The 18660-nt window shown below is 55.7% G+C and overlaps 7 protein-coding genes across 7 annotated transcripts; 4 read left to right on the forward strand and 3 right to left on the reverse strand.

Annotated features, from left to right (window-relative positions):
• Positions 1-208: 208 nt before the first annotated feature.
• Positions 209-3390, forward strand: BU26DRAFT_516033 (uncharacterized protein). Its single transcript, XM_033828227.1, has 2 exons — positions 209-1288; positions 1341-3390. The coding sequence occupies exons 1-2, from the start codon at positions 505-507 to the stop codon at positions 3197-3199; spliced, it is 2643 nt and encodes an 880-aa protein (XP_033688734.1). The 5' UTR covers positions 209-504; the 3' UTR covers positions 3200-3390.
• BU26DRAFT_516034 (uncharacterized protein) lies at positions 3171-3729 on the forward strand. The gene has a single exon (XM_033828228.1). It carries the CDS (start codon positions 3334-3336, stop codon positions 3556-3558), a length of 225 nt encoding a protein of 74 aa, XP_033688735.1. The 5' UTR covers positions 3171-3333; the 3' UTR covers positions 3559-3729.
• BU26DRAFT_229048 (uncharacterized protein) lies at positions 3430-4069 on the reverse strand. The gene has a single exon (XM_033820838.1). The coding sequence runs from the start codon at positions 3935-3937 to the stop codon at positions 3605-3607; it is 333 nt and encodes a 110-aa protein (XP_033688736.1). The 5' UTR covers positions 3938-4069; the 3' UTR covers positions 3430-3604.
• Positions 4070-4960: 891 nt separating this feature from the next.
• On the reverse strand, positions 4961-6586 carry BU26DRAFT_548133 (S-adenosyl-L-methionine-dependent methyltransferase). Its single transcript, XM_033831922.1, has 2 exons — positions 6219-6586; positions 4961-6165 (listed from the first exon to the last, which is right to left on the reverse strand). Exons 1-2 carry the CDS (start codon positions 6456-6458, stop codon positions 5152-5154), a joined length of 1254 nt encoding a protein of 417 aa, XP_033688737.1. The 5' UTR covers positions 6459-6586; the 3' UTR covers positions 4961-5151.
• A 740-nt stretch (positions 6587-7326) lies between these two features.
• On the reverse strand, positions 7327-8155 carry BU26DRAFT_516038 (uncharacterized protein). The gene has a single exon (XM_033828229.1). The coding sequence runs from the start codon at positions 7855-7857 to the stop codon at positions 7552-7554; it is 306 nt and encodes a 101-aa protein (XP_033688738.1). The 5' UTR covers positions 7858-8155; the 3' UTR covers positions 7327-7551.
• A 548-nt stretch (positions 8156-8703) lies between these two features.
• On the forward strand, positions 8704-12238 carry BU26DRAFT_501874 (uncharacterized protein; the record flags this gene model as incomplete). The annotated part of the gene is made up of 2 exons (XM_033826598.1): positions 8704-9534; positions 9587-12238. 2 exons carry the CDS (start codon positions 8704-8706, stop codon positions 12236-12238), a joined length of 3483 nt encoding a protein of 1160 aa, XP_033688739.1.
• A 5269-nt stretch (positions 12239-17507) lies between these two features.
• On the forward strand, positions 17508-18611 carry BU26DRAFT_418527 (uncharacterized protein; the record flags this gene model as incomplete). Its single annotated transcript, XM_033823251.1, has 1 exon — positions 17508-18611. One exon carries the CDS (start codon positions 17508-17510, stop codon positions 18609-18611), a length of 1104 nt encoding a protein of 367 aa, XP_033688740.1.
• Between the last annotated feature and the right edge of the window lie 49 nt (positions 18612-18660).

Here is an 18660-nt window from a genome sequence, read left to right on the forward strand (position 1 = left end):
CCAACCTGCAGTCCCGGCTAACTTAGACTGGCCTAGCAGCTCGCTCTGCCCGGGCCCGCGGGTCTACTAATCGAAATGTGACGTAGAGTGGGGCAGGCCATTCCTGATTTGGCCTAGTCCCAACGGTAACTTTTCGAGGTGAACCTTTCCGCCCCCAAATCACATCTCACCGCTCTTCAGATGACACCTTTTTGTCTACGCTAACAAGGCAGCGACGTCTTCCGCAGCGTCTTCAGTTTCCCCCCAGTGCGCTGAGTGGTTAGATGCCCTTAGAATCCTCGCGCGGATTTCTTGCACTGAATCGCAACCTCGCACGGCTCTCTCTCCGAAGGAAGCGCTGTTGCCTAGGCACGCACCTCGGGCCACCATTCAATCCACTGGCTCATTTAACCCTGCGTGATCTCGTGCCGACGCATCTGCTTCGCATTCTCCTCTCAATTCAGTCCCAATCTACCCTCCAGAAGACTCAACGACTGAATTATTTAATTTCCTAGCCCATCAGCCATGGCCGGATCCAGCTTTCTCTCCCAGACGCTCCAGTCTATCACCACCACTAAGATGCAGGAGCAGGACAAGCGTCGAAAGACATTCGAGACACGCAAGGCTAAGCTCGTTGAGTCTGCAGAAGCCTCAGCTGATGACCGTACCAAGCTCGCCATCCTACTCTCAGGATTTCGCGACCTCTCCTCCAGCAACAAGGGCGTCTGGTACGTGGATGAGGACCGCAAGAACTTGGTTCAGAATGTGGGCCGGTATCTAGAACAGTCTAGTCGCGATCCTTCAATGTCCTCTGCGGTTCTGCGCCAATTCGAGAGAGATATGCACCAGAAGCTGGGCCAAGAGAGCCAACGGTTCAGCTTCGCCGACCTGTACTATCGACTGTTGTCGGAATGGACTGACGCGAAGAGTGCACCCATTGTCGAATCGGAGCGCAAAGAAGAGGATCTGGATGGATCCTTCGAGTATATTCAGAAGTACACACTGCAAAACCTGAAGGATAAGTTCAGCAGCGTCGTCTTCACCCCCCTGGAGACGGATGAGGTCAAGATCGACGCGTATCTCAGTTCCTTGTTTGACGACGATTATGCGACAGAGCTATTGGATTCCATGCGTAAGCAAATTGCTGACTTTGGCCTCCACCTCAAACAACGTGCAACCCCATTCGACCGTGAGACTTTGAGGAGCTGCATCAAAGCTCTCCTGACGAACGATCTGCTCAACGACGATGCCAAGATGACCCTATCCGAGTTCTCAACCAACGAGGACGTTCTCGATGAAATTGCGGATGGTAAATACTTCGCCCGCTGCAATTTCAATAATCCTGTTAATTCTCCCTTCAGTGCTGAATCTCCGCTTTTCCGACCTAGACAATTGGTCTTGGGAGGCCGATGATGGGTTGTTTTACGAGCCACGTCAGCAAACCAACGGCAAATATCGGATCATGATGGACCAAGACATCCTTCAGGCTATCTTCCTCCATTATATCGCGGTCTGCTGGTGTGCTGAGTTCAAGAACGGCTTCATGCTCCTGACGCTCGACAAGAAATTTTGGGTCGGCCCGAACGAGCTGACAGACGATGAGAGAGGCCGCCATTTCTTCTTCACCGGCTCCTACCCTTACTCTACAAGCGGGATGGCCCATGAGGAGATGAATGCCTTCCACCGGACATTCATGTGTTCTTCGCTGCCTAGTTCGTTGACGGATGAGTCGGATCCGTATGGCGAGGACAGCGATCCGAACGATGAAACCAGCACAGGGCTTGGCATCCGTCAAATGCTCCTTCGACAGGTCGCCACAAATGTTATCATCCGTCAAGCATTGCATGGCGACGTCGCCGTCGTCCAATCCGACCTCCAATGGTATGCGACTGGTCTTCCGCATGCGACGCTGTTTGCTGTCCTTCGGTTCTGGGGCGTGCCCGAAGATTGGATCACATTTTTCAAGAAGTTCGCTGAAGCGCCCCTACGCATGGATCCAATTCCAGGGCAAGACGTACGAGTTCGAAAGCGGGGTATCCCGATCACCGATGCTTTCGAGAAGCTGTTTGGCGAATGCGTTCTGTTCGGCATGGATGTGGCCGTCAATCGGCTCTCTGAAATGACTCTCATCAGATTCCATGATGATCTTTGGCTCTGTGGCGAACCTTCCAAGTGTGCTAGTGCATGGCAGACCATCGAAGGATTCGTGAAATTGCATGGCCTCGATATCAACACCAGTAAAACTGGCTCCGTCTACATTTCGACCACTGACCGCAATGTCGAGATCGCGGGCAAGTTTCCCAAAGGCCCGGTCTGCATGGGCATGCTTCAGCTGACAGAATCCGGCGACTGGACTATTGACCAAAAGCAAGTGTCGGCCCACGTTCAACAGCTTAAGAAGCAGCTCGGCCAGTGCAAGAGCATCATTTCCTGGACCCAGACCTGGAATGCTTGTATGGGCAAATTTTTCCAGAACACGTTCGGCAAGCCGGCCAACTGCTTCGGCCAAGCACATGTTGACGCCATTCTGAATACCTTTGCGGACATGCAACGTGAGCTCTTCGAATCCCACAAGGGCAGCGTCACGGAGTATCTTCGGGAGCAGATACTAAATCGTTTCGGCGTGGAAGACATTCCGGACTCATTCTTCTTTCTGCCTGAGGAGTTCGGCGGGCTCGGGCTACAAAATCCCTTCATCCCATTCTACGTCTTGAAGGACCAGCTGATGAAGGACCCCACCGACCGGATCGCTGAATTCCTGAAAGAAGAGAAGGCGGTTTATAAGACTGGGCTGGAGGCTTTCAATGCACTTTCTGATTCCGAGAAGCAGCGCCGCTTCACCAAGGCCTTCGACGGCAATGCGAAATACAACTTCGTACTCGACGAACCTTTCTACGACTTCGAAGAGTACACGTCTCAGCGCGAAATGTACTCAGGCGCGCTTCAGCGGGCCTACCAGGATCTCATGCGCAAGCCCTCCAGCCATGATATTAGACTCACCAATGGGATCAAGCCCTGGTTCGACGAATTGAAACAGTCCCATGCTATGGGCTGGAACGATCTGAGCAGCGAGAACAAATGGATCATGCATCTGTACGCCGAAGAGCTGCGGCAGCGGTTCGGTGCGCTGAGCATCGTCGACAGGAATCTGCTTCCGAGCGGAGTCATGAAGATGTTGAAGAGGAAGAAGGTTGTGTGGCAATTGATCATTTGGGATTAGACATTGACAGTACGATATATGCGGAGCCTCGACGCATGTGGGTCTTCTTCCCTCCTTCTAAGCCCTGTATCTAAAGCAACTCGAGCCAATAGGCGAATGCATCGACCTCTAACCACCTCGCGACGCAAAAGCAGATGTCCTTAATTACTCCACTGGTCGCCGTAGCGTACGTTCCAGACTCAAGCAAACCCCCGCAGTCTTGCTGCAAGAAAGCAAACCATTCAATCTGCTCCTCAGTCTCACCTTCTCGTTTCCCATTCCTACTCAGTGCACATAATGCTCCGACGTCTCTATCAGCTCCCGCCACGCAATCTCAATCTCCAAATCCGCTTCCTTCTGCCTCTGCTCGTATTCCCTAGTATCATCAGCATCCCATCTCCAAATACAAACACAACACATAAATACTCACTCTACGGCATTCTCAAGGGCGTCAGCCAGTGGCTTTACCGGGGACTTCTCCTCCCGCGCCGCCTCCAGCAGCATCTTCAACTGCCCACTTGGATCCCGCGCTACGTCTCGCAACTCATCCAGCACGGCGTGGAGCGACGAAATTGGTGACTGCAGCACCTCCCAAATGGGCTTAAAGTGTAGTGCAGGCTCGTGGATGGGTTCTCTCACTGGCTTGAGCGGGTTTTCGTGCAGTGGGATGATGCTAAGGAGGTAGAGGTAGACGATTGTCTCGACGAGGTAGCCTCGCAGGGTGTCGACGACGTGGCCGCCCCACATGATGAAAGACATATTCGATATCTTTGGTGTCGGAGATAGGTATTGGTAGTGATCTGTTCTGTTGCGGCGATGTCGGTGCAGCTATCGCTTTGCCAACTGCGCTCAGGTCGTTGCGTCGATATGTTGTACTTCGATAAAGGTAGCTCGTTCCGATCGGGTATAAGTCGCATTCGAATTCCCGAAGGCTTCTGCAGGAGCGGCACAGATTGTTATAGTGCAGGGGAACACGAGATCGCGGGACGTGGGCTGATTTATCCCCTGCCCCTAATGTGACTCATGACCTCGGCAACGCCGAGCGTGCTGAGCGCTACCGCGCACTTTTTCGACCACGTGAGTCACGCTCCGGAAAATCTTGCTCGATACGGGCTGCGTGGGGGGCTGGCCCTGGCTTCGGCGAATATATTTGGCTGCGTAGGGCTGAGGCGCGTCTTGGGGGTGGCGCGACGTTCGTATCAGAGGGTGGATTTCTTGATTGCGAGGTGGCCGGATTAGGAAGTACCGAGGTATGTTTGATGGGTACGTACACTGGGAGGAGGGATGCGACCAATGAGCATATGGGACTTCACCGAGTTTTTAGAGCTGAGATCTCGAGATGCTGAGGTTTCCTTGGCTGGCGTGCGCCGTAGCCAGTTTGCATTTTGCAGAGTGTCTGCGTGCAGGACACACTTCGCATGTGCCCATGAATGTGCGAATAGACATCAGCATACACAACCATGACAATGGAACAATATGGCTCTCGTAGATCTTCGATGCTACAGTGGATTGCGTGGTTTTTCCTGGACTAGCCTTGGAGGACTGAAAAGCACGTGACCTTTCACATGCAGCTTGTATGTTTGCCTGTGATGGGCTCCACAGTGGTCTTTTTGTGAGCTCAGGAGTTGAAAAAAAATATCACAAGCCTTCGTCCAAGACACACGTAGCGTGATGTAGCATACTTGTATTTCGCATGTGCAAGGCGAAATCGATGGAGCTATCTGGGTCCACGGCCCGTAGTTGCTCCGCTGTGGCATATGAATCGGGCTAACTGGACTTGATGCTTTTCATGTGTGCGAGCGTGAGCTGGCTTGGGTACAATTCTTCAAGGGAACTCGGTTGCCTAAATTCTGCCCTGGAAAGCTAATCCTAAAGGCCTTCAGATATTGAAAACAACGTCATTTAATGTTTGAGCGTACTACCGGAGTCCCCAGGCGGCCTGTGTTCCGAACGCAAGTGCAGGCGGCCTTTCCTCACCCTGTCCAATCCACGACGATGATGCCCAGCTGACTCCCCTCCGGCCTGAGCACATCAACGACCTCAAACCTCGTATCAGCATCGCCCAAAAGCTTCCTCCACTCTCCCTCACTCCTCTCTTTCGAGTTAAACAGCTCCTTCATACCCATGTCGAAAGCCCTAAGCGGCCTCTCCTGAAACCCACTAATCGTACCAGGCTCAGGCACAATAGCCTCCATCATCAGCACTCTACTCCCCGTCCGCAGTGCCGGAATAAGCGCTCGCAGAATAGCAATGCAATACTTGTCGCTCCAGTCATGGAAGATCCACCGGAAGAAGTATACATCTGCACCCTTGATGGGCTGCTCGGTGAAAAAGTCATGCGCTTGGAATTCCACCTGGCCGGTGAGCGATTTCGGCGCTCGCGCGACTACCTCTGGGCGGTCTTGGACGGTGATTTGCATACCGGGGAATTTCTCAGAGAGCTTGAGCGCGACGACGCCGTGGCTGCCTCCGACGTCGACGATGGTTCCGCCCTTGTGCGCGGCCCATGTATATCCTTCGATTGCATAGTCGAGACTCATACCGGGACTGCTCATGAAGAAGCTCATTCTGTCTGCGAAAGCTCCAGAGCTCTCCGCTTTCTTGCCGAGCTCCTCAAAGAATGGTAAGTCAGTCCCCTGCGCTAGGTTGAACGCCGTCTGATTGGGTTCCTGAGAGCCGGGCCATTTCCGCATAGCCGGCACGACAAAGGGAGCCGCGACCCACGTGTCGTCTAGCGCGCCGGTGATGAAGCTGGAAAAGTTTGGGACGTCAACGATTGCGCGGGTCAAAGCGGAGTGGGCGATCCGCCCGTCTTCTTTCTGGAGGAATAAGCGCCGCGCGAGACCGTGGCGCATCATAGTCGTGGCGTCGTCTGGATGCATGCCGCATTTCTCCGCGATCTCGGGGATTGTGCTCGTCGCGTTGGTGGGAAATGCGTTCATGATGTCGTAGCTCGTTATCGCATGGAGGCTGATGGGACTAGTATGCTGGGGCAATGTCAGCCACCCTATCCTGAATCCTGGCGGAGAAGAGAACACACATCTAGCACACTTTCGTATATAGTACCGACAGGCCCGAGAAGGTGAGCGCGCAGTTCGTCTAAAGCTTCGAGGGCAGCTTGTCGCGCTGCATCAGGCTGCTTTGGGAGGTGGAGAACCGGTGGGTATGAGGCGTCGAAGGAGGGGTCAGGGAGGTTATTTTCGCGTATGTAAGTGTCGACTTCCTTTACCTTCTCTTGAAGTAGTGATGTGAGCTGGACTAAGCGACCAGTAGAAGCCATTTTTGAAAGTCGTTTCGCGCTCTTTGAATTGAAGGGTTGAGACGAGTATTTGAACGAGGACGTGCTTACTTTCAAGAAGCGTCGTGCGGCATATGCAAGGCCGCCTACGCTAAAATGAAACTAAACTTAGCATATCAAAGCGCGACTATTTCTGTCGTTGTTCGAGAATGACTAGCGAATGAAACTCGATCGTGCGAAACAGCCCTAAACCTACCCAATACCCGGTGCAGCGTCCAACGTATGTCGCGCTTCGCAGAGCAGGTCCATCATTCGAAGACGAAACCTCCTTGAGGTTGCAATATAACTGACAAGCTGACGCGTCCGCAGCCATTGCTCCTCTCAATACATATTATCCACTATTTCCTGACGTAATACGCCTTGCATGACCATTTCCTGATGTTGAAGGTACTTCACATTAACATTCCATCCAGTCTTATTCGCTACTACCATGGCCTGAAGCGTCCCTCGACACTGCGTCATCATCCCCAGTAGAATCTTGAGGAAGCGAGTACGGTCATCCTCCATTCAGCAGTCGGCACGATCGATGATTGCGTATACCGTCTCGTCCGGGGTAAACGCTTTGATGACTTTCGCGGCGATCCTGGCTAAAACGTTCGTTTTGGCTTCTCGGGGAGCGCGTATTCATCTAACAATGCACACAAAGCTAGAAATTATAGATCATCAGCGAAATGGCGTGCCGTACCGAGCATGAGTCGGCAACACCCACAGCCAGCATCTTGGAGACTTCCGCGATGAGGGATATCGACGACGGAAGGCCGGTTTAAGAGAGAAGCTTTTGCGCAAGAGATGAGGGGACGGAGACGAAACGGCCTGGGGCTGATCACGCTAATCCGTTTTGAGACTAGAACCCCACCGCCGAAGAAAAGACACCTCGCATCGGTCTTCTCTCCTTCCACGCACCCCTTCTCCTCGGGCACAGCTCACATCTCAAGGGAGAGGTTTGCATCATAGGAGCATTCACGCTCGGCCTTCTTGCGCTCATTTTGGCAGACTTCCTCAACAATACCTGTTCCAGCGTCCAGCGTCGCATTGTACTGTCACATTCCTCACGCCAGAGTTTCGTAAGCCACGCTCATGTTGCGCAATTCTTTGAGCCGAATTCTCCTCCCAATTTGGTATCCTTTTGAGTAGGAAGCTGACGATGGATTCCGAGGAGCGATGCTCTGGAAACGCCTGAAGAGACAGCGGGGATGATCGAGCAAACAATTGTCAGAGCGACAACGGCCTTGCAAAGAACCTCGACCAAGAGATGGGCTTTAAGAGACTGGTACGCAGAGATTTGAATGATAGCCAATGTCAGGCATGTCGTGGGTACGCTCAGCCTCCGCCTCTGCCTTTCGAAGCAGGTGTATCGCGCCGTCACCCTTGTCGTCCCCATTCGGTGCTCTTGGAGATCGAGCGTTTCGGATGAGCCGTGTGTATCAATGTCTACGGTTCCTGTTCGAGGAGCGGCGGCTCAAACTCACGAACCACGGTCAGGTGAGCAAATGGCTGCTTAGGCGGCGAGGAAAAGTCGGCCCTTTGCTATGTTCCGTTTGCTTGCTCGGGGGACGCAGGCCTAGGTTGTGGCTTAAGGACAGGGTTTAGTAAGCAGTAGAGATGTAGGGGAGCAGGGGGCGGTTTTGGTATTTGTGACTCATCCTTTTTAGCACCAATTCGTTGATTTCCCAACTGACCGTTGCTGGGACCACCACACGGACGAAGCCTACTTTGAATAACGTCTGTCAGCGGAGCCCCTGGAATTGGCTCTTGAAGATATCTAGAGAGAAGGACACCTGGAAGATGCGCCTGCCGAACTGTGCGCGCCGCCTCCGAAAGCCTGAAGGAAGTCGTCGGACCGAATGCACTCTGTGTTGAGCGTGCCCAACGTGGCATGCCCTCCGCGCGTCGAAACTCGAGTCACCGATCTGGAAAAAGGAGCGATGATTCGGTGCATGCGGTGGTCTCAGCGTGAAAGCAAGCTGGGGAATGACACTACTTCCCCTCTAGCGGTAGTCCCTCAACGGTGAAGTGGATGCAATGGCGACGACGGCCTCCCATAAAATGCACTCTCATGCATCTCATGATTCAACGTCATCCCCTCTCCACTCGGTCCACAACCAACTCCTGATTGACTTTGGTCTTCCAGGCGAGACGCACCACAACGGCTGGAGACCGCTCTCGGACCCACTTTACCACGACTCGAAAGACCACACAACAACATCGAGACCGACCCACGACCGACATGGATCTAGCTTCCACTCCCAACCAAGTCAACCTCCCCGAGGGATGCCCAGAGATTCCGGATCGGGTTGCCGTCGATAACCTAGTCGCCATTGTCACTATCCATGACCCAGAAGCTTTTATAGCAAATCGGGACACTCGGTATCGGAAGCTACGAGTGAAGGGTACGAATCCAGCTACTGGTCGATACGATGTCCTAGGATGCCATGTGTACCTCCATCGTGTGAGAGGGCAACCAACATATCAATTCGGACGGTCAAGGCCGGTCAGGCGAACCATTTCGGCAGCAAGAACACGAGCAGATCCCGTTTTGGACGTATACCTGCCGAAGAGCCGAGTGGCAATGAACCAGTTCACGCTGCTTCCTGTGGGCGAGTCCGACTGCTGGAGAGTGCAATCTGTCACGGAGACCGTCACCAACGTGAACGGGGTTCTGCTCCAGAACGCCACCTCACGAACCAAGAAGCAGAAGAATCCGCTCCCACATGCGATACACCTTGATCAAGGCCGGGTTAACCACGTTGACATCCATGGCTTGAGGGTCGATATCTGGCTGATCATGCCAGCTTCGGATCTTCTCAAGTCGGAGCCTAACTTCCGACCTCCAGTGCTCTTTCCCGCGCTGCAGCATGTCGAGCAGCGATCAGAAGCCTGGGCACAGTCTCGGTATATCCTTGGCGCAGAGACGCATCGGGTGGCGGTACCTGAGACGCTCAACTCGTATCGGGTTCTTCAGCGGTTCGTGGGGAAATGGGAAACTGCAAAACTCTATCGAGACGCTCATCACCGAGCTCGCCGCGATCAGGAGTTCCGGCTCTTTTGTAAGGAGAAGGTAAGAACTTCCGTCTATGAGCGAATGTACGACTGCGCTAACCGTCATCCAGGTCGACGAATCAATCGTGCAGTACAAGTTGTCGGTCGAGCTAGATGGTATCCCTGCGGTCATTACGGCCTCGCACGAGAACATGATGTCGTATGCACAGCTCCACGGAGAGTGGCTTGTCAGGCCCATTCATCCCGGCCGCCGCTTCAAGCTTGCCACGGCCATAATACGCCCTCTGTTTTCGGCTCTGGAATTCCTACACCACCATCGGATCATCCATGGTTCGGTATCGTGGGAGAGCGTGCTCCTCCACTTCGCGGGCGATGAGGTCGACAAGCTCCTTCTTGTGAACTACTCTAGCGCATTCTCCGTGCCTGCAGATCAGGCAATGCCCAAAGACCACATGATCAACGATGCACAACAGGCAATGGAGCTCATCGAAGACTGCTGCGGCATCTGGGGCCTGCGCAAAGGCCCAACCCAGGATGCTTCTAACGAGGCGGAAATGCGGGAGAAGACAGAACGGGCCGAAAAGGAGCATCAGATGGTGCAGCGCGTCTGTGCAGACTTCTTCGAGAATAAGGGCGGTGATCGACAATCCGAGAAAGGTCTGAACCTGCTGAAGCTGCTGGCGAAGAAAGAGATGGAGTGGTCCCGCGCAAAGACCAACCAGGGCCATAACGCGCAGCTACTTCAGATCGCTTCGATGACATCGCCGAAGCTGCAAGTGCTCATCGACAAGATGCCGGCCGCTCTTCAGAACGAATCTAGAATTGGTAGAACGTCCTTTTTGGTCCCATCTCTAGGTCACAAGTGGCTGGATGATCTGCCAAACCGGCTGTACCCCAAGTCGTGGGATCTCACACCCCTCGACATTTGCGCCAAACTGAGGGCCCTCGAAGGCCCGGTAAAAAAGCCCTGGCGAACGTTCAAGGTCACTCGGACGTTTACCTTTCACGTCTATTCGTTCATTTGGGGCGTGGGACCCCTATACGTCATGGTGGATAAAGAATCGCTGACCTCATACCTCGTCGTCTGCTGCGAGCTCTATCCAGAGTGGCGGAAGGTCATAGAGGCGGAGTACGACGCCTATATTGCTCATAAGTCCGAGGTTTCGACGGGCACTATCAATGCTTTCAGGGAAACTTTGCTGGAGGCCGGTCGTCTTCCAACGCCCATGATGGACACACTAGAGAAACTGGCGACAATTCGGGTACCCAACCGACCGCGGGTATATACGATCGCTGAGGAGCACGATGTTTGGTATCACGCACCATCGGATATGTTCAACGCGACTCAGCTGCAGCGGCATGCCTCACCAGCGAGCTTCCGAGACGGCGTCAGCAACAATGATGCTCGTTGCGACAATTTTGCAGAAGTTCGAGGGGAGCCGAGGATCCAGGGATGCTATGTTCCACTCTTACTGCTCCCAGCCTTCGCAAATGCACTGGGCATCAATGTGAAAGACGTACCGAACAATGAGCGTGCCTTCCCGACTCTGGACCCGTCGGACTTCAGCCAGGTGCCACATCAAGGCCGTATCGTCCTGGCTCGGATAGGTCTAGCCGCCTTTGCAACAGTGACCCGAACCGGCGACCAGTTCAGCCACTTGCCAGAGGGTCCGTTGGACATCCACTCTGCAAATCCCTTCCTGCCGACCTACTTTGGCGACATGAAGGTTTTGCCGCGGCTGCCGAACGACACGTTCCACCACCCGCCGCCGGCGCACTGGTCGAAGTTCAAGACGGCTGAGGAGATTGAGCAGGAGGCGAAGTTGAGCTCGAGGTGGATCTTGATTCCTGTCGGTCCCTCTTCTAAGGTTCGTCCTCGAACACCGCCCGAAACATCTGATCAGCCATCCAGGGTGGTAAGACTGAGCCTTCCTAGGGAGCGACTGGTCGAGCTCGTGCAAGCTCCAGCACCAGCATCAATAGGCCATCTCCTCTCGCGCACTCTTATAGAACGCGAACAGATCCGCGCTAAAGCCCGTCCTCCGACAAAGCGCACCTCCGAGGAGCAGCATCTCGCAGCTGGCGGCGTCAACCCCCCCGGAGCGAAGCGCGCGAAGCGCAACCCTGCCCGCGAGAACATCGGGCTGACCACCTCCTTCCTGGCGCGCAATCCGAATATGAAGCGCAGTCCCCCGCGCCGTGGTCTGGATCCCGACCAGACGTTCACCCCCTTCGCTCCCTCAGACGGCTTTGAGGAAGACCAGGAAAAAGTCAAAGAGTGGCTGGAAAACCTCACCGAGTCCGACGACTCAAATGACGACCGCCGCCTAACCAATTTCCGCATCCACCGCGACTCCAACGACGCAGACGACTCCAACGACGAACAAAACAGCGAAGTCCCGCCGCTCTATCCCCCCGGCAGCCCCACGGAAGTAGCCTCCTCGCTCGGCGACCCGCCAGCAGCAACCCGCACCTCCACCTCCCCTTCCCCGCACGATCTCTCCCTGGACTGGAATAACCCCTATCTAAACTTCCTGCGCGAGCTGCGCGAGCGCCAAGTCACAGAGCTCCGCGCTCGCGCGCAGGACGCCTCAGTCCTCTCCTCTTGTCCGGGCGAGCCCGTCGCCGCCGAGGAGCTCCCGCTGCCCGGGAGCCCGGGGGCTGCGATTCGCGCGTGGGAGGCGGAGACGCGGGTCGCGAGGGCGGCGGCGGAGAGTCTGCCGGATACGGATGTGCCGGAGGGAACGGGGCGGGAAGAGTAGGAGGGTGATACGGTGCCGGATGAGGAGGCGGTGAGTTCGTAGAGGAGGAGAGGAGCGTGGTTGGTTGGTTGGGGGATGGGGGTGCAAGAGTCGCCGACAACCAGAGCGGGAGTGGTGCAAGCGTGTGTGTGAAATGGAGAATGTATAGCCGTGTTGTGTTGTGTTGTGTTGGGATAGTGATATACCATACATACATAACATAGACGATTGAATGGATCATATCATATCATCCAACAAAAGCTCTCTCGGCTCGTCGACGAATACCTCCCTCTTTTCGCTATTCGCTGTTCGTTTGCTAAACGAGTCCTTTCCTACAGTACAGTATGTCCTTGAAGCCACCTGTTCTGATAGCTAGCTGGCTATTTGTCCGTCTGTTTATCTGTCGCCGGGCACTGAACAAGCGCGCTAGTTTAGCTATCGAACAAAGAATCAAACAAACATAGTGAGCGACACAGGCACGGAACGTTAGCTAGCTAGCCCAGCTCATAGTAAGAACGGCGAAAGTGAGTGTGAAATACACATTACCATACCATACCATACTATACTACGATAAGAAGCACTTACTACGACGCTCTGCTATGCATGCTATGCTACGCTATGCCATACTAAAGCATTCCGTTGCGCAGCCGTGAAGTCATTCATTACCATTAGACCAACAATCGGGTGGGTGGGTATCGGACTAGCCCTGCGCTTTTCCCCAAGGACTTTTAGCAGAGCCTCAGCTCCGCCAACCCAAAAGAAAACCGCCGCTCGTCGGCGATTAAACTAAGTCTCAAATCCCCGCCCCTCAAACACCCCTCTCCACATCCGCACTACTCCTCATGCGAAAGCCGGTGCTCATTCTTTCCGGCGGCACCGGCCTCGCCGCACTGCCACGCCTCCCAACGCCCGCACCGCCATTCGCACTCACCACGAACTCGTTCTTCCGCGGGGACTGCGACGTCCGCGCCGTACCGCGACTCGTCACAGGCAGCAGCCCGGCCCCCGCAGCGCCGAAATAGCTCTCCAGGCTCGGGCGCCCGCGCGTCGTCATACTGACGCGCCCCGCGGACAGGGCCTGCTCCAGCGCGCGCATGTCGACGCTGTACTCGATGTCGAACTTCTCGTCTCTGAGGTCTGCGCGTTGCGGCGAAGCAGGGGCCTTCGCCCTGCCGCGCTCGCGCCAGCGGCGCTTGACCTCGAGGAAGAAGTCGCTGATGGCGTCGAGGGAGAGGGCGATAGCGACGAGGGGGAGGGAGATAGCGAAGCCGATGCCGAACATGTACTTGCTGACGTAAGCAAGCGGGAGGCTGGGCTCGCTGCCGCCGCCGGGCAGGTGGGGGAACTCGCGGATGTTGATGGTGAAGATGGCGGCGATGAAGGACAGCGGGAGGAAGATGATGGTGACGATGGTGAAGACCATGATGGTCTGGGACTGGCGGGCGGTGCCGGCGGCCTGGTCGCGGGCGAAGCGGGCCTCGAAGGCGTTGGCGTGCTTCTGCTTGAGGTCGAGCAGGTCGGTGATAGACTTGTAGATGCGCTCGGCTTGCTTGTCCATGCGCTCGAGGTCCTTGAGGTGCATGTCGATGGTTTTGAGCTGCTCGCGGAAGCGCCGCTTTAGGTCTTGCTGCGACTTGTGCTCCTCGCGGTAGATGTCGGTGATGCTGGTTTCGAGGTCGGGGAGCACGCTGCGCTGGTCCTCGAGCACTTTGACGATCATGTTGAGCTCGTCGCGGATGTCTTTTGTTTCGGCGAGGAGGTCGGTTTCGGCGCCAATGTCGAGGAGTTTGTCGACGAAGAGGGGTGCATGCACGGGGCTCATGTCCTCGGCTAGGAACTGGTCTTCCAAGATTGGTGGGTCAGCGAGAGCGTGGCGATGAGAGTGAGAGTGGAAGCCCCGGCGGTTTTTGTGCTCGATGTTGCGGCCTTCGGCTTCGAGGTGGCGGGAGAAGCGGTTTGGGCGGCGGTGGTGCTGGAGCCATGCTGAGGCTTGCTCGGAGGCCGTGTTGAATTTTTTGAAGAGTGCTGTTTCTCTCTCCGTTGCGTTGCCGATGCTCGATTCGAACATGTCTAGGAACTGGTATTCTTCGTCGCCCATGCGATGCCGATCGAAGACGCCGGAGCAGCGGCCCGTAATGATCATAGCAAGGTCGTACACGGAGCGGACAGGTTCGCGCGTCTTGCTGTTGATGTCTTCTATGACGCCATCTAGGACGTTTAAAGGGTCATTCTTGGGCTGCTGCCACCGCTGCGGGAAGGCTGTTACGATGAGATCCTTTCCCAGGGTCCACATCCATAGCTGATCGACCATGAAGATCTTAGGATCCACGCCGATTTCTTCAGGCGGCATGCCCTTGCATTGGTATCGGTACACGACCTGGTCCTGGTCGCGAGACTGCGTGTCGATGTTGTGGTAGAAGAACTGATCAAGCGTTCGCCGAACATGCAACGAGACTGTTGATGAGTTGAGATGAGCTCGCAGCAGCATCTCGTCATAAGTTCTTGCCTTCTGCAGCACTGGTTTCACTATGCGCCCATCGTTCTTGTCTCGCTCTTTGAGCATCTGCGCTCGTGTAATTGCAGCCTGCATCTCCTGTCTCCTTCGGTCCGTCTCGAAATGTAGATACGGCATGAAGGTGAAGATGTTCCCTTTGGCAACCTGTGTTGGATCCCTCCTGCCGGGGCTACCGGGTGACCTTAGATGTCCACTGCTCGTCAGCGGTGTGCTAGTCTTTCTTCTGGCATGGTGATCAGGATTCTTCGTGGGTGTCTCTGTGCCGCCCGATCTTCCACCTGCTTGCTTCGCACCGCCCCACTTGGCTGCCCTTTTCGGCTTGTCTTTGGCTTTGCCGTGCCCCTTCTGTTCCTTCGCGGACGCGGAGCCCTGACCCGAACCCGTAGTCCAATCCGTCTGATCAGTGCTGACAGTGCCAGTTCTTGCTGGCGGTTTTGGCGGATGCGATGGAGGGGTCTCTTGCGCGCCTGAGGTAGTGTGGATGCCAAGCCCAGTTCCGTAATTGATGACAATCTGCGGCGGACCCTCATCAGAAAGATCGGAGTCATCCTGATGCTTTGGCGCCCTCGGCGTGGTCTGACAGAGGGGTCGCATGAAGTGAGAATGAACCTGCTGTCCGCGATGCTGGTGGCTGAAAGACCGCTCGAGCGCCTTGAAGCCTTCCACGTCGCTAGCACCTTCCTCAATGAAGGCTTTGGTGAGGAGAGCTTCCACCCACGCCATGTTGTTCGCTGGAAGATGTATCCACCGGAAGCTGGTAGCTTTTGACTCCTTGGGGAGGATGGTAACGGCCGGTTTCCGCTCATTAACCGGGTCGCGCCCGTACAGCAATTCGAATACGGTCCGTTTCGTCACTTTGTTTTCGTTGTGGAAGTTACCGAAATCGACAATCGTGGCGTTGAAGCCGTTACATGCGCCCAAAGCATCCTCACTCAGAGTTTCGACATGGTTGAAGGGCGCCAAGGCATTCACAATATCCCTTCTCTTGTTCTGCGCGGCGCGGAGAAAGGGCGTAATCCCGAAGGTATCTCTCGCGGCGCGCTTCACGTCTCTGCGCTCGAGCAGGCAGTTAACCACATCAAGGTGCCCAGACTGGGCAGCCTGATGCAGAGGCGTCATTCCATTCAATAAGCGGGCGTTGATATCAGCACCCTCTGCTAGCAGCATCCTCACGATCTTGATACTGCCCTGCTCGCACGCATTATGCAGCGCCGTCCAGCTTCCGTCACTCTTCGCCTTGACATTAGCGCCGTAATGGATAAGCAGCTCGACGATGTCATCTCTTCCATGCGCAACAGCCAGATGCAGCGGCGTCTTTCCTCTAATCTCCGTCGCATTCACATTTGCCTTCGGCCCCTTCTGGCGCGTAAGCAGCTGTTCGCACATGTCTTTCTTCCCCGTCGATGCCGCCCAATGCAGCGGGGTCCTCTTAGATTCGTCCTGCCCCTCCGGCCCATCGATCGCAATGTTCGTCCGCAGCAGCACGTCGATGACATAGCTCCCCCAATTGCAATGCTTGTCCGCCGCGAGGTTATGCAGCACATTCCGCCCCCTGTTGTCCTTCTTGTTGACGTCGGCGCCATGTCGCAGCAGCTCGTTCACAACGTGCCACTCATCCTTCCACGCCGCCGTCATGAGCGCCGTGCGCCCCTGCTTGTCCGCGACATCCACGTTCCCGCCATGCTTGAGCAGCAGCTGCACGATGCTGACGCGGTTCTCGACCGCCTTCTTCTCGATGACCTTCAGCAGCGGGGAGACGCGGCCGCCTGGCGCGCCGTCCGGCTTCGCGCCGCTTTTCAGCAGGTACTCGGTTATGGACGTGTTTCCGCGCTCGGCGGCGCGCATGAGGCCGATGCGCAGGAGGTGCTCGGTGGGCTGCGACTTCTTCTTCGCATCTTCGATGATGGCGACGGCGTCGTCGTCCTTCTTCTCTTCGATGGCCTTGAGCAGGCGCGGTTCGGCGCGGACGTGGTGGTCAGAGTTGCCGCCGTCGCTCGAGCGCGAGGGTGAGCGCGCCATGGGTGCGCTCTACATGCTCGTTTGCTCGAATCTTGGGTGCGTTGTAGGGTGGAGGCTGGGAATGTCGCGGCGGTCGTTCCTCGTGCAATCGGACGGAAGGCGGCTCGAAACTTGGGGAATGAGCGTCGCGTAAGCCAGCAGAATGCTTTGCAAGCTCAATATTGCCCCCTCTTCATCTGTGCGTGGCCGCTATCTTCGTTACGGGGCCTGGAGTCGCACAGCGCCACCAAAGTTTCCAGCTCCCGGTAGCCAAGCCGCGGCCTGCATCGTGCAGCATCACGTGGGATCAGCGATGCAGACTTGTCTCCCCGGTATCCCAAATATCGCATCGTCCGCATTGGGAAGTGGAGGAGAGCCGGCAGCGCACATTGAGGGCGATGAGATCTGGGTGAGAGTTGATGGCCCACTCGGGGTCCAAAGAAGCTTCCCCGCCAACACACGCACCGCCTCATGGCGCGCAGGGATGACGTAGCAGAACCACATCATATCACCTGCTCCTCACACTGACAGCGCACGCTGCATCTGGAACCGCCAATTGAATGCACCGGCTGTTGGGAGATGGCGTGAAGAGTTGGATATTTGAAGAGCAGAATGAAGACGGAGCGCGAACAGAGTCGTCAATCGCTGACTGGGACGATCCATCGTACTCATCCGCAACCCAGCGTATATGCGTTATTCTATAGATACCGGATCCGGGTATTCCTCTTCGTCCTCGTCGCCGCTATCTATCTCGGGTTCAGTCACTTTGCATGCCCTATGCTGCATAACGATAACGACGCCTCCAATGCCGACCTGTCCAACTATACACAATCCATCTTCCTGCCCTTCGTCTACCCGTACAAAACCGAGGAGGTACCCTTAGTCAAGACTACCGTCAACGGCGTCCCAATCAAGATGCCAGTCGATACGGGCTCGACAGGCCTCTTAGTCGGCGCACCAATCCTCCCAGATGTGGACCTTTCCAAAGGAACCCCAGCCCACCAATACCTCTCTAGCAGCAACATATTCTACAAGGGCCGGCTCGTAGATCTCTCCGTCACCTTTCACGGTGTGAACGGCTCGCATGCGTCCGCAACGATTCCGGTGCTAGTGGTGGAGGAAAGTTTCATCTGTCCGTGGTACGATCCGAACAAGCACGGCCCAGAATGTCCCCTGGGCCCCGGTGGAGAAGCACCCAGGCGCAGAAATACCTCTCAAATAACGTACATGGGCGTTGGGTTCGGAAGGAACAGGGCGGGTGATAACCAGCCGAGAGGCCTGCCGAAGGGAAACGCGTTCCTGAATATCGAATCGATCAATGGCGAAGCCGTGCCGCCTGGCTCGCTGCGGGCAGGATACGTGCTATCGGCCACAGGTGTTCACGTTGGACTGACCAGAGAGAACGTGCGAGGCGTTGACTTTATCGATCTCGAGCCTGGTGTTACGCACAAGCAGGACCCCCGAGATTGGGCTATGCCGCGGACGTGTTTCGCCATTGACGGAAGGGAGCAACACGGGTACGCGCTGGTGGATAGTGGCATTCCGCACATGTACATCAGGACGGAGGAAGGTGTTTCCGTCCCAAACATTACCATCCGCAACCCAAACCAGAATCGGGGTGCAGAGTTCGTGAAGCGTGTGCGGGCGGGGACCGAGATCGCGATCGGTTTCCCGTCTCTTGACGACAGCAAGGCGGTCGGGTATACTTTCGTCGTGGGGAGGAATTCATCCATGGCGCCCAGTCATGTCATCCCAGAGCGGCAAGCGCCGCCACCCTTTGTAAATACCGGCCGCAACTTCCTCTTCGGGTACTCCATAGCTTTCGACGCCGTGGGCGGCCGCTTTGGGTTTCGCCCCGTCAATCCATCCTCTTCCCTTTGAGCCTCAACTCATGCCTTCCCGCGCCAGTAATCCCTAACGCAATCTTCCG

Source organism: Trematosphaeria pertusa (assembly GCF_010094035.1).
Source record: "Trematosphaeria pertusa strain CBS 122368 unplaced genomic scaffold BU26scaffold_3, whole genome shotgun sequence".
Taxonomy (NCBI): Eukaryota; Fungi; Ascomycota; class Dothideomycetes; order Pleosporales; family Trematosphaeriaceae; genus Trematosphaeria; species Trematosphaeria pertusa.

Bases quoted from the DNA above. Each gene is read 5' to 3' on its own strand.
- BU26DRAFT_548133 (XM_033831922.1), bottom strand. From the start codon at position 6,458: ATGGCTTCTACTGGTCGCTTAGTCCAGCTCACATCACTACTTCAAGAG. The intron at 6,166-6,218 runs GTGTGTTCTCTT...ACATTGCCCCAG, and splicing joins TATACGAAAGTGTGCTAGAT to CATACTAGTCCCATCAGCCT.
- BU26DRAFT_229048 (XM_033820838.1), bottom strand. From the start codon at position 3,937: ATGTCTTTCATCATGTGGGGCGGCCACGTCGTCGACACCCTGCGAGGC.
- BU26DRAFT_516038 (XM_033828229.1), bottom strand. From the start codon at position 7,857: ATGGGGACGACAAGGGTGACGGCGCGATACACCTGCTTCGAAAGGCAG.
- BU26DRAFT_516033 (XM_033828227.1), top strand. From the start codon at position 505: ATGGCCGGATCCAGCTTTCTCTCCCAGACGCTCCAGTCTATCACCACC. The intron at 1,289-1,340 runs GTAAATACTTCG...TTCTCCCTTCAG, and splicing joins TCTCGATGAAATTGCGGATG to TGCTGAATCTCCGCTTTTCC.
- BU26DRAFT_516034 (XM_033828228.1), top strand. From the start codon at position 3,334: ATGTCCTTAATTACTCCACTGGTCGCCGTAGCGTACGTTCCAGACTCA.